The 14499-nt window shown below is 47.1% G+C and overlaps 1 protein-coding gene across 5 annotated transcripts in view; it reads right to left on the bottom strand.

Annotated features, from left to right (window-relative positions):
• Positions 1-13808, bottom strand: part of FEZ1 (fasciculation and elongation protein zeta 1) — a 48132-nt gene extending 34324 nt beyond the window's left edge. Inside the window, exons 1-2 of one of the 5 annotated variants that reach the window (XM_083713681.1) lie at positions 13249-13808; positions 3935-4276 (exon numbers count right to left, since the gene is read on the bottom strand). In XM_083713681.1, the coding sequence (XP_083569807.1) occupies positions 3935-4245 (311 nt within the window). In that variant the 5' untranslated portion in view covers positions 4246-4276; positions 13249-13808. Of the gene's footprint in view, positions 1-3934; positions 4277-12890; positions 13138-13248 lie in introns of those variants that run through there. The other 4 variants (XM_083713682.1, XM_083713678.1, XM_083713679.1 and 1 more) reach the window with 4 other exon arrangements.
• Between the last annotated feature and the right edge of the window lie 691 nt (positions 13809-14499).

Genomic DNA, 14499 nt, shown 5'->3' with positions numbered 1-14499 from the left:
AAAACATTTTTGTTTAGGCAAGCCCATCCAAGCCCACAGATGTCGACACGTTTTAATCTCTCTTCCTCTTAATTTTAGTTTTAATGTTTTCAATTAACTATTTTCATAACGGTAATTACCATCTCTTGGAAACTGCTTAGTGGCATATAAATTTTCTTAAATCGGTAAGTGGAGCAGGTGACCTGGAGGACGACTAAAATTGCTGGGCAGATTAACATAGTACATTTAAGCTTATTCAATGCACATTTAAAACACATGACTTCTTCCAAAGAATCTTGGGAACAGGGGTCTCCTAACAACAACTCTCAGTACCCAACAAATTATCTGGGAGAAGCCATGGCTGTTCAAAAGCGGTATCATAGCACTTTAAATGTGACTGCGGCTGTAATTTTCTCTAACTCCTACTATTTTTGTTGCTGTTAAACACTTAAAATTTGGGGGAAAGTGGGTTTTTCAAGGACAGATCCAGCTTTGAGGGGACCCTCCTTTTCTATGTCCCCTCCCCACAATGGTCAGCTTTCTGCAGATGCTGGGTGTGCTAAGTCCTCACTGGTTGGTTTGTCTTTATTTATTTTCCCCTTCCAATGTATTTTTTTCTGCTTCTGCGAATTTTAGGGTTCCCTTTAGCGTGCCAGTACCTTCTCTCTTGTTTCCCAGTTGCCCTGTTTTGGCTGCAGAAGCATTACAATTCAGCCTTCATCGTATCTCAGCGTCTGAGTTCACAATTAATATCCATAATCTGCACGTCGATAGACTTCTCCATGATTTTTCTCTTGGTGCTCTTCTTGCCACACAAATTATTAAACTGAGGGACAGATCACACAGCACAGATGACCACTTCCCTCAAACCAGAGGGCTGCACATCGTTTAAATCAGGGGTCAGCAACCTTTTTCAGCCGTGGGCTGGTCCAAACCATGTGGTGGGCCAGACTATATTTGGGGGAGGGGGGGAATGAACGAATTCCTGTGCCCCACAAATAACCCAGAGATGCATTTTAAATAAAAGGACACATTCTACTCTTGTAAAAACAAGCTGATTCCTGCACCGTCCGCGGGCATCCGGCCCCTGGGCCTTAGGTTGCCTACCCCTGATTTAAATGCATCTCATATTATTACACAATCACAATGGTATCTGCATAATATTTGTGCAGACAGCTGATACGGAGGAAGCATCTTCAGTGTTTTGACAGCCAAAGCAAACCTAGGATCCTTTTCGTGGAAGGAAGCATAAATTCTCTTTGTTTTGTACTACAACGACCAGATTTTCATTTGCTTTTTCTTTCAGCTGTTGAATCTGTTGCTTCCCTGTTTGGTTCCTTGCAGCTGGCAGAAGTCTCCCCACCCACCCTGGGCTTAACCCCATCAATGTTTTGCCTCTCCTGAATAGACACGTTGTTTACTAGTATAGAGACATATCAGAAGAACCTCATGTTTTCCCAAAAGTCAGTTACACAAAACACCTTATTGTCCAATAGGAGTGCTCCCACTCCAGGAAAAATCAGTGAGGAAACACACATCTTTCCCCACGGAACATTATACCAATGGAACTAGTCCTCATGGAGCAAGCCCCCTCTCTTTTCTTATTACAGTGGTACCTCAGTTCTCGAACGTAATCCATTCCAGAAGACCGTTCAAGTTCTGAAATGTTCGAAAACGGAGGCGCCAAAGGGCTGTCAGCAAATTCAATTAAGAAAATTGAAAAACACACAGCAGAAGCCATTCAACTTCTGAGGCACATTCAAAAACGGAAGCATTTACTTCCAGGTTTTCAGCATTCGGGTTCTGAAACATTTGTCAACGGAAACATTCAAGAACCGAGGTACCACTGTATTAGTAGTAGTAGTAGTATTATTATTATTATTATTATTATTATTATTATTATTATTACAGTGGTCCCTTGGGTTACATACGCTTCAGGTTACATACGCTTCAGGTTACAGACTCCGCTAACCCAGAAATAGTGCTTCAGGTTAAGAACTTTGTTTCAGGATAAGAACAGAAATTGTGCTCCAGTGGCGCGGTGGCTAAAGTGGTGCTTCAGGTTAAGAACAGTTTCAGGTTAAGAACGGACCTCCGGAACAATTTAAGTACTTAACTTGAGGTACCACTGTACTATTATTATTTATTGAATTTATATACCACCCTATACCCAAGGGTCTCAAGGCAGTTCACAAAATAAAAGCAAGATATGAAACCACAAAATACCTAATAAAAACAAAAACAGCAACCCTTTTCTGAAGTAAGAACAGGGTTGTGTTCGAAGAAAAAGAGGTGCTGAAACTCACCTCCCTCGTTCTTGTACAATAGCAATGGCGCCCACCTGAGAGGTGCCAGAACTAAGTTCCAGTGAGTTCCGGCTGGAAAAAAACCCACTGAGTAAGAGCTATGGAAAACACCCATGGACCTCTCAGTATGGTCCCATTTCAGATGCAATGACCTTGCTTATTAGCTGAAGTTTGGTGCTTCAGAACCAGACTGTTTCCAGGAATGCTCACCTCTTCTGATGTTGTGGATATGAGGAATATAGGAAGGGATTGAATCACATCATATAAGAACAGGCCACCAATATATTTGCATTTGCTAATATATATGTGCGCAAATGGAAAGTTAGGAGCAGCAAATAATTTCAATGGAAATGCAACACCTCTCTCCACAGTGCAGAAGATCGTGGTGCTAACTCTTGATAGGCAACTTCAAAGCACCTTCTTGTGGTCCTTTAATCTTCAAAACTTCACCACCCAGACTTGGACCAAACAGCCCATTAACTCCTTCGAATGCAGGACTGTCCTCTGACATCCTTCAAATATATGCTGCTTTTTCATATAATAAATGTCTGGCTCCTCCAGCCACCTCCAGAACTACAATTCCCAGAGTTCCCAGGCAGCTTTCCCTGGCTGCATCAGGCCAATGGCCCACCCAGCCCAACAGTAACTAAAGCCCATGTTTATGTTCTTGTTGTTACTATTAGTCTTTTTCAGTGGTGACTGGTGTCGTGGCACAGGGTCACCCTCTCAACACTGGCATCGTGAAGCTTACTTGGACATAGCAGAGAGTTCAGGCCTGCACAGAGGCATCAGCTAAGCCAACCTAGGGCACCTGTTGTGTCATCTGCACACCCACAAACCCCTGTTGCCCTACAATCCACAGCTGTATTAGTATTGGGAGAGCGGTTCTGCCCTGCATTTTCCTGCGTTTCTTGTACTGGATTTCTATTTAAAGGGACTTGAAGCAGTGTGTGGGTAGGGAGGGAAAGCTAAAAATGAAATGAAATATTTCTAACGACATCTTTAGGTGTTTTCCAAACTTCTTACAAAGTACCTTGCAAGGGCAGCATGGCCTGAATGCAGGCAAGAAGGGACTTTCAGTAAATAAATAAGGCAATACAGTAGAGATCAAGAACCTAATTTAAATTAGAGAGCAAAAGCACGGGAATCAGAGGGAAAGAAAGAAAAGGGAGTGGCAGAGAGAGAGAGAGAGAGAGAGAGAGAGAGAGAGAGAGAGAAAGGGGGTCAACTTGCCAACTTTGGGTTTTAGTCCTGCACAATGCCTGTCTGCAGCCTTCAAGAGCAAAAAGGTTTCCTTGGCCTTGTGGTATGGCACTTTCTTTTCTCTTCTTTTAGAAGAGAGGGTTTTTACGTTTACAAATCTGCTCTATGAAGAGCAGGGAGTGATGGCCAAGGGCCAGCCAACCAGCACTCGAGAATGGAAGAAGTGGTTTTATATGACTGATGCAGAGGCCAGCCAATCAGTGTTGTGCAACTCCAGATTCTGCAGAGAATCAAAATAAAACAGGTTCCCTCTAGAGTTTACTTTGGAGGGATGGGAAAATAGTAGAGGTTGTTTTTTTTTCTTTCCTAAATAAGAGCTTACTGCTGACACTGTTTACTTCTGTACATATACTTAACTTTCTACTTCTGACCATTGATCTACTTACTCTTCATCCTGCAGATTTTCCTCCTCTTCTTGTATCTGGAGCTGGTTTTTCACAGGGGCCAAGTTTTCAGTTTTGGCATTGTAATTCCGAAAGCAGACATTGAGCTTCTCGTCAAATTCATTGACCAAATCTTCCATGGACTTGAAGCTGATGATCTCAGAGGAGAAGTTCTCAAGCTCAGAAAGGGAGGGGTCTTCCAAATGCCGAGGAGAGGAGCCATAAAAATAATGAGATTTCTCTTCCCGGTCTTCAATGTAGCACGGCCTCAGATCTTCAAACTCTTCATCCAGGCTTACCAGAGGGGCTTCCATCTTAGGTAGCCTAATGGAAGAGGGGAGACTTCTGGAACACAAAGGACATTAATGAGCCAATAGCAGTAGACATTCAACGATGCGAGAACAGCCCTACAGCCATAGGCATGTGTCATTGTAGCATCAGAAATGAGTTACTCTCTAGGGTAGGAACTTTTCAGAATGGAGCATTTCTGCAACAGCAGCAAATAAGGAGGACCTCAACTCCCTAGTGCTGTGGTGGTATAAACACTAGGATTACAATGGGTTAAGACCCAGACAACCCAGAAGGCATTCCCGCCCCGTCTCCCCAAAACAGTACTTCTGCCTTGTCAGGATTCAACCTCAATCTGTTAGCCACCATCCATCCTCCAGCCGCCTCCAGACACTCACACAGGACCTTCATCGCCTTCACTTGTTCCAGTTTGAGAGAGGTAGAGCTGGGTATCATCTGCATACTGATGAACACCCAGCCCAAACCCCCTGATGATCTCTCCCAGCAGCTGCATGTAGATGTTGAAAAGCATGGGGGAGAGGACAAAACCCTGAGGCACCCCACAAGTGAGAGCCCAGGGGTCTGAACACTCATCCCCCCACTACCACTTTCTGGACACGGCCCAGGAGGAAGGAGTGGAACCACTGTATAACAGTGCCCCCAGCTCCCAGCTCCTCTAGACGGTCCAGAAGGATTGTCATGACCAGTGGTGTCAAAGGCCTCTGAGAGATCCAGCAGGACAGCTTTCACCTCAGTCCCTGGCCTGCCCGGGTTAAAACAACAACAACATGGTCCATAAAGGATATTACTCCAGCAATCGCTCAGCTTGCTTCTAAATGACCATTGGGTCCAGTTGTGGCCGACTCTGGGGTTGCGGCGCTCATCTCGCTTTATTGGCCGAGGGAGCCGGTATACAGCTTCTGGGTCATGTGGCCAGCATGACTAAGCCACTTCTGGCAAACCAGAGCAGCGCACAGAAACACCGTTTACCTTCCTGCCGGAGTGCTACCTATTTATCTACTTGCACTTTTTGGCATGCTTTCAAACTGCTAGGTTGGCAGGAGTAGGGACCGAGCAACGGGAGCTCACCCCGTCGCGGGGATTCGAACCGCCAACCTTCTGATTGGCAAATCCTAGGCTCTGTGGTTTAACCCACAGCGCCACCCGCGTCTCTTGCTTCCAAATATCCTGCTTTAATTTGCTACATTTTTGCCTCGTCACCCAATCTGAACCAACTCGGTTTCCAAAGTGTGCTGTTAAGCACTTTGGATATTACAACCTTTAAAATGAGTTCATCGCAGCAACATGGAATGCAGCTAAAGATCAGGCCTCCTTATCCGATCTAAAAGAAAGCTGCCCATTTTCCTGCTGTTTCTATCTAGCTATGGTTGCTGGTGAGCGGACAGGGAGACCAAGCTCTTCTGGGTTAAATCTTCTCCATTGTCACAAAAGCCATTACAAATGCGAAGAATCATTTGACCGTCGCTCCGTTTCTGTGACAACCCCGCGCAGCACAAAGAAGCAACTGTTGCTGCCATTTGGGGAGGGGATCTGCATGTCATTTTAAAGCATTCCACAGCTATCCTGAAAGCTGAGCACATGGGGATGGTAAATGCTTTCTTATTTGACGCCTATAGCTCAGAGTGGTGTGCATATGGGCTTTCTACTTCCAGACCAGGCCTCAGACTAGGAGTGGGAGAGAAAATAAGATTCAGATCCCATTTAAAGGCAAGCCTAACTAATTCACAAAGGGACGCGGGTGGCACTGTGGGTTAAACCACAGAGCCTAGGACTTGCCAATCAGAAGGTCGGCAGTTCGAATCCCCACGACGGGGTGAGCTCCCGTTACTTGGTCCCAGATCCTGCCAATCTAGCAGTTCAAAAGCATGTCAAAGTGCAAATAGATAATTAGGTACCGCTCTGGCGGGAAGGTAAACGGCGTTTTGCCAGAAGCAGATTAGTCATGATGGCCACATGACCCAGAAGCTGTACGCCGGCTCCCGCGGCCAACAAAGCGAGATGAGCACCGCAACCCCAGAGTCTGTCACGACTGGACCTAATGGTCAGGGGTCCCTTTACCTTTACCTAATTCACACTTCCCAAAACAAGACGTGGACTGAAACACAATCCATCCTTCAAATTTGCACTTCTCTGAATTTTGCAATGCCGAGTAATGCGTACAAAAATGCATATGCTAAAGCAGGGGTCAGCAAACTTTTTCAGCAGGGGGCCGGTTCACTGTCCCTCAGACCTTGTGGGGGGCTGGACTATATTTTGGAGGGGGGAAATGGATGAATTTCTATGCCCCACAAATAACCCAGAGATGCATTTTAAATAAAAGGACACATTCTCCTCATGTAAAAACACTCTGATTCCCGGACCGTCCGCAGGCCGGATTTAGAAGGCAATTGGGCCAGATCTGGCCCCTGGGCCTTAGTTTGCCTACCCATATACTAAAGGGTTTGGTGTGCACATGAATGCATATATGAGTAGAAACAAAATACAAAAATTGGGGGGGGGGATTGCCTTGCAAAAATGTACATATTAGGGGAAATGGCAAGAGAATAATAGAACTGCAGAGTTGGAAGGGGACCATGAGGGTCCTCTAGACCAACCCGCTGCAGTGAAGGAATCTTTTGTCCAATGTTGGGATCGAACCCACAACCCGGAGATGAAGTCTCATTCACACAAAAATGCCTATGAATTTTCACACACACTACTAAAAACACACATAAATTGATGTGGAAATGTGGAGAACTGAAGCTAAAATTGTGGGGCGGCAGGAAAGGGGGAGAGATGAGAAACTTATTGAAACATATTCAGCTATTCCTACTTTGGACCAAGGATGGGAACATTGTAATCTTGCTAGGACAAATCGAGTAGCATTAGTCAGACTGACATTAGAGAGAGAGAGAGAGAGAGAGAGAGAGAGATTTGTAGACTGCTTCATCACAAAACTCTCTAAGCGATATACATTATAGAGCATGAGTGGTGTAGTGGTTAAGAGCAGTAGAGTCGTAATCTGGTGAACCAGGTTCACTTCCCTGCTCCTCCACATGCAGCTGCTGGGTGACCTTGGGCTAGCCACACTTCTCTGACATCTCTCAACCGTGTTTGTTGTGGGGGAGGAAGGGAAAGGAGAATGTTAGCTGCTTTGAGACTCCTTCGGGTAGTGATAAAGTGGGATATCAAATCCAAACTCTTCTTCTTCTTCTTCTTCTTATAAATCCCACACCTGTCTACCAGCGGCAAATGGGGCACTGCCCCAGCAACATCAGTCTGCCCTCAGCCACCTCTGAACTTTGTTACTCATTTCTTACAAACACCCCAATAGGTAGGCCTGGCTGCCAACTTCCTCTTCCTGAGTCCAAGTTTTTCCTCCTCCTGAATTCAGTTTAGCGGTTCTCAACCTGTGGGTCCCCAGATGTTGTTGGACTACAACTCCCACCATCCCTGAGCCCTGGCCTTGCTAGCTAGGGGTGATGGGAGTTGTAGTTCAACAACATCTGGGGACCCACAGGTTGAGAAAGGCTGGTTTAGAGGGACTTAAACAGAGACAGGTCCCTCTAAACTCAATGGGGCATACTTGCAGGGAAGCGTGTAAAGGACCACAGTCCATTCACTCTGCACATTTGATGGACCTTACAGTGGTGCCTCGGGTTAAGTACTTAATTCGTTCCAGAGGTTCTTACTTAACCTGAAACTGTTCTTAACCTGAAGCACCACTTTAGCTAATGGGGCCTCCCACTTTTGCCACGCCGCCGGAGCACAATTTCTGTTCTCATCCTGAAGCAAAGTTCTTAACCCGAGGTACTATTTCTGGGTTAACAGAGTTTGTAACCTGAAGCGTATGTAACCTGAAGCGTATGTAACCCGAGGTACCACTGCATTTCCAAGAAAGAGTTCTGGAGACTGAAGTTTACCCCTCGCAGGGTTACTGTTCTCAGCAATCCTTAGCAAAGGACAGCGCCCAGAATTCTTTGAGGGGGGGAAATGTGCTTGGAAGGCATTCAGGAGTTCGCTTTAGCCAAGTGTTTATTATTACAAAAGGCTCTGTGCCAAGACAACTGCATCCTAATCCGTAATACCGCTCCATGTCTTGTTCCCCTTCCAGCCCACCCGCAACAATAGCTATTCTCTGCCTTGCATCAGAAACCTTTATTATTCCAGTCCTGAACTCTTTCACACAGCTCCTGCCAACAACTAGGAAGGCCGGGGTGGGGGCAGAGGAGAGAGAGATTTTGTCCGTTCACCTCTGTTATGCATAGAGGCCAAGACATCCTCAGCTCTCTCGCCACCACCTCCCCACCCCTGGCCATTGACCTTCCTGGCCCCTTGATCTTTAATTTTATCTACCTTCGTCTTGAATTCCCATAAAAGGGCCCCTCGCCAGTAGCAGGAATGACCTCCAATTCCAAGGGGACACATGGCTTCTGGGCAGGCAGCGGAGCAGAAGCAGGGCTTCCGATGGGCTGCTTCATTTCACTGCTCAAATTCCCTTTGGCCCAACGCGATGCGACAGAAGCAAACTGAAGGTGGAAGTCAAAGGATAAGCGGAAAGCGGAAAATATTTCCATGAAATCGCCACCGGTTCCTCCCTGCTTTCCACTTTGACAAGCTCCCAAGTACTGAGAGAGGGAGAGAGCGAGAGAGCATCTGCTTAGCAAGCAGGTCACGGGTTCGAATCCCTGCATCTCCAGGTAGGGCCAAAATCCAGTCTGAAATCTCAGAGAGGCACTGCCAGACAATTTTTTATTATTTATGTATGTATTGATTATGTATGTATGCATGCATGCATGTATGTATGTATGTATAATTTCTATACTGCCCTATACCCAAAGGTCTCAGGGCGGTTCACATAAAATATCAAATACATAAAATCAAAACAAAACCAACAGCCCAATTAAAAAAACCCCAAAAGGGCCAGCATTTTAAAGGCCTGGTTGAAAAGGAACGTTTTTGCCTTTCACCTAAAGGTGTTTAGTGAAGGCGCCAGGCGAACTTCCCTGGGGAGAGCATTCCACAGACGGGGAGCCACTGCAGAGAAGGCCCCGTTCTCGTGTTGCCACCCTTCTGACCTCTCGTGGAGGTAAACGAAGAGGGGGGGCTCAGAAGATGATCTCGGGGACTGGGTAGGTTCTTATGGGAAGAGGCAGTCCCTGAGGTATTGTAGTCCTGAGCCATTTAAGGCTTTATAGGTCAAAACCAGCACTTTGAATTGGGCGCGGAAACTAATCGGTAGCCAGTGCAGTTGGACCAGGATGGGTGTAATATGCTCAAACCGTCATGCTCCGGTGAGCAAGCTGGCCACTGAATTCTGCACCAGCTGAAGTTTCCAAACCCTATGCAGGTTCAGGTGTGGGGATTTTGGGCCCTCCAGATGTTGCTGAGCAAAAGCAAGCATCATATACCCCTCTCTATGCTCCATCCCAGAATGGAAGAGGCGTTTTCAGAGTTCCGGGACACAATCCAACTTGACAAAAGTGCTAGGGTTGTAAAGCAGAGCCAGAGAGGCCTGTGGGCTGGGGTGAAGGGGTGCAGTCTGGAGAGATTTCCAAGGGCCAAACAGACAGGCCTAGAGGGCCACCTTTAGACCCAGGCCAGAGATTCCACACTAGTGATCTAGTCCAACCCAGGTTTGGTGCCAGACGTTGGAACGTCCAGGCTGAGGCTCATGCTTTGTCAGGGGCTCACACTCACATTCCCCCCCCCCTCGGACTTTCTGCTCCTCTTTCTCACCATTGCTAATGCCTAGGTGCCTGCTGGCTGCCTCCTGGCAAGTGAGCAGCTGGCAGAAATAGAAAGATGTGCAGCATCTAGGTTGTCGAACTTAATCGGTTCCAGGAGTCCGTTTGACCAGGGGCACAGGAAGGGGGGTGCGGGGGGTGCAGCCCACCCTGGGTGTCATCCTTGAGGAGATGACAAAATGGCAGACTGCGGAGGGATCGCCCTGCACCCGTGGGCAGATCACCCTGCACCTGCCGCTCCGGGTGCCAAAGCAGCTAGCTACGTCTCTGCATTCGACTCCCAGAACTGTTCAAAAACCAAGACAGCTTCCAATTGACTGGAGGAGCTTCCTGCACTCAATCGGAAGCCGCAGAAGCCACATCGGACGTTTGGCTTCCAAAAAATGTTTGCAAACCAGAATACTTACTTCTGGGTTTGCCGCGTTCAAGAGCCGATTTGTTCGGGAGCCAAGCCATTCAACAACCAAGGTACCATTGTTGTAGCTGTCGAGGAAATGGCAGCTTCTTTCAGCGTCTGCCTTCTGGAAGACTAAGACTACCCGTCTGAGAAACAGTTTCTATCCAAATGCGATTTTGGTTTTAAATGCAGTGGAAGGTAGTCTCTGTGGGAGTATATTGTATTTAATTCAGAGTTTTTAGGGGGTTAACCAGGCTAGGATAGCTGGGATAGCAGGCTTGTTGGTTTTTGAATGTCTGGTGTAGATTTTTTTCAATTTCGTTGTTCTGTATGAGACAATGACAATAAAGGTATCGTATCGTATTGTATAGTATCGTATCGTAAACTCACAGCAAGAAGGGAGGCAACAGTCAGAGATGGGAACCCACTGGGGATATTTTGCCCAAATTCCCCTTCCTAGAAGTCTGAAGCCAGCCCTGGTCCAGTTCTTTGCCACAAAGGCAGGCCTTCTTGATATCCACCCATTTAGAGCTCTTGCTGTCAGACTTGGTCATGATGTGGTGGAGAGAGAGAGAGAGAGAGAGAGAGAGAGAGAGAGAGAGCGCTACTGCTTTGCATGCAGGAAGGCTCCAGGTTCAGTCCCTATCAACTCCACGTATGTGCCTGTAGCCATACACATCCGCAGACACTCAGTTCAGACAACACAGAGCTGACTTCGCTCCCAGTGTTACTTATATCACAGAGAGCCAACACTCTGCATGATGCTACTCTTAAGAAAAACGCTTCCAGATGACTCATGCAAGCAAGCCCAGCCACGTGCTACTACAAGGGAGGGCAATGGGCCTGCCCAACCTCCTGGGCCTGGAGGAAAATTCCACGCAGACCTCAAATACAATCATCAGCCAACCCACTGTGAGCAAAGTTCATCCCCTAAGACAAGAGTCACCATTTTTTTGCAACTCAAATCAGAAAATGTCAGTGGGCATGTAGTTAAGACTGGGCGTCACCCTTCCCCCTCCAACATTTCATAGACCCAGCCAGGGGCATGTTTTTATCATCCTACTCTCACACCAAGTTGAGTTCCCTCTCTGCCAGTTTCGCCTTGCAGGAGATTCTACTCCATCAGTTAAATGCTGCATCAATTTCCCCTAGATATGCTGGGGGGTCGGAGACAGAAATATATCCATGATCCTACAGCAGCTCAGTGACAGTTCAAAATATACCTTGACAACTGCAGGATAGTGAATGATAGCTGGAATACTGCATGATGCTTTAATGTTTGCGTCCCATTTATGTTTCCACTCCCCCCCAAACTGGAAGTTTAACTTCTGAGGTCTCTGGGGAGGGAGCTGAACTCTGAAGAATTACAACTCTAGCAATTTACACGAAAACTTTTAGCTACCCTAAAAAAGTAAACAAAACAAAAAAACAACTAGGACAAAAAATAGGGAAGGTAAATTATCAGGGGAGGGTACTACCGGAAAACAGGGAGTATCCCATAAAAGAGAGGCACTTGATGTATCTGGGGCCGTCTGCTCCCCCCCCACACACACCCCATAACTTTTTGATTGCCACAACAAACCTGCAAGGTCCATCACTGTTATTCCCATTATACAGAGCAGGAACTGGGAAACAGGCCTCAAGTCTCCCAGTTCATGACCTGATGGCTACTACATTAACCCAGCCATGCCACCCAACACCACCCAGTCAATTGGACCGCTCTGTAAGACGCATGCTCTGTAAATGTTGGGTGTCAGGCCCAGAGGTCGAGATGTGAGGTAGGTGCTTTGTGCTCTATTGTCCCGTCATCCCCAGACCACCTCTCCAAATGTGCTCTCCTTGCAGAACATAGAGGCCTCCCCTGGGAATATGTCCGAGGCCACAGAGTACGAGAGGTCACCTTGTTTTGTGAGCCAGCCAAGCAACGCAGATATATAACAAAGCCCTTTCCCAATGCTGATCTTGGAAAATGCATGCGCACCATGCCCAATGCCCCTTCCTTTTTGCCTACACAGCATCCTTCGGTAAAGAGACACAACCTGCCTCCCCTTGCCTGCCCACGTGAACACCCTCCTGCCACAAACACGCCAGCAACGCCCGTCTCTGCACATCACACAAACTTGCTCTTCTTCCTTAGCTGCACCACAAAACACACTTCACTAGCAGGGCATTGCAGCTCCCTTCCCAACGCTGCAGGAAAACTACAGCAGTTCCCCATTCCCCACACATGCTCAGCGATGCTACGAACCAGACGCCCTGTATATATCCGCCGTCTCCTCTGACTGCCTAAATGTCAAGGCGCATCCACAAAAAAGAATTCCCCTCTTACAAGCAGTCTTGTAAACAGAACCTCCATTGCCTTGGTAGCAAAAGCATGGGCGGGTTTTTTTGTTTTTGTTTCTTTGCAATTCCCCTCCAACGCAATCCTCTTTGTCTCGTGCAAAGTACACCCGGCCACATCTCCCAGTCCCTTTGCTCAGGGTCCCAGTCAGCCTCCTGTGCGTACACATGCACACAGATTACCCACCTGTACACACAACTCCTCTCACACCATATACACGAATGCAGAAACCTTTTCTCTCTTTTCCAAACAAGCAAGCAATCTTCAGGCGCACACACTGCTTTCTCCTTAGTCCGACAAGCACAGCTGTGCATGTGCACATATGCAATTGTTCGGCTCCCTCCCTTCCCAAGCAGCAATGTTGTTCCATCCAAGCGGCAAAGCTGTCACCTCCAGCTTTGGAAATACAGTATGACGTTGGCCTGGCCTTTCGCATGAGACAATAGAAAAGGGCTGCTTAGAAGCCCAGGCACATGAGCATTATCTCCAGCATTATCCCGACTTCCCCCCATCCCACCCCACCCCAATGCCCACAAATACACACCTGAGTGTGGCAGCAACTCTGCTCTTAGCTCAACATCCCATCTGATGGGTCCAGATGACAGAAAGGAGAGGAGGAGGAGGAGGAGGCAGGGAGAAAACCAAAAATTATTAGGAGAGCCTGCTGGCAGCTGCCTGCCTGCCTGCCTGCCTGCCTGCCTGTCCAGGAACAGTGCTATTCCCAGCCACTCCACTGCCTCCCTTCTCTGCAGAGCTCGAAAAAGCTGTGGGCTCAGCCTCCCTCATCAATATGCAGTAGCTCCAAGGCAGTGACACCAACAACACAGTAGCCTCCGATCCAGATTCCAGGCCCCTCTAAAGGTTACATGGGAGCCAAGGCGCTCGGAGAAGGGGGGCTGACTGCTCCATAGATGCTCACTGAGATCACAAAGGGCAGCCAATTGGGGGAAGGCATTCGCAGCCAGCCCCCCTGCAATCTTTATCCAAACGCTGAGTCCTGATCAGGCAGTCAACACAACGCTGACAGTGCCCCGTTCCCAGCAGTCTTGCCTTTCTCGTATTGAGATGATGGAGTCATCTCAGTACAAAGGAATATTCTCAGCAGCACCAGAGGTCAAGCACATCTGCTCCAAGTCTGGGGGAATGCGCCCTTCGCACTAGGGGGAGGAAGCATTGCCGTACCTTCTTCTTATGTGTGTGTGAACAGGGAAGATCAGGAGGGGGAACAGTTCAGGTGGAAATATCTGGCGATATTTCAAAGCCCCATTTCCTTAGCTTCTTCTGAGACAAAACATCTGCACTAGGTGTGGGGTGAGAGATGTTATCACTTGGCTGAGATTTCATGGTTTTCTTTGGGTGTTGTTGTTTATCGTAGAAGAAATAATAATGTACTTCATCTCTTATCTTCTGTGTTTCATAATAGATTGTGAACAATATGTTCTGAGACCACAGAATAGAACCCAGATCAATCAAATACAGTAATGTGCAATCACGGGCGACGCAAGAAGTCTTTCTGCTCATCCCTTTTCCTTCACAGGGCATTCCATGGCTGTTTTTCTGCAATAACACTGCAATTATCCAGTTCCGGTAAGCAACCGGGAATCTTGAGATCACATAAGCTGTTTAAAAATTAAGAGCATTTACCAAAAAAAATGTTTTAAATATACCTTCCCTTTAAATATACCTCCCCTTTAAATTTAAATTAAATTCCCTTCCCTTTAAATATACCTTCTTTTTGGTAAAGCAGCAATGGAAACCCTTTTGGAGACCAAGGGCCGCATTGAACCTTCTTGGG

Source organism: Podarcis gaigeae, assembly GCF_964106915.1.
Source record: "Podarcis gaigeae genome assembly, chromosome: 15".
Taxonomy (NCBI): domain Eukaryota; kingdom Metazoa; phylum Chordata; class Lepidosauria; order Squamata; family Lacertidae; genus Podarcis; species Podarcis gaigeae.
This window is presented reverse-complemented; position numbering and strand designations above follow the sequence as displayed.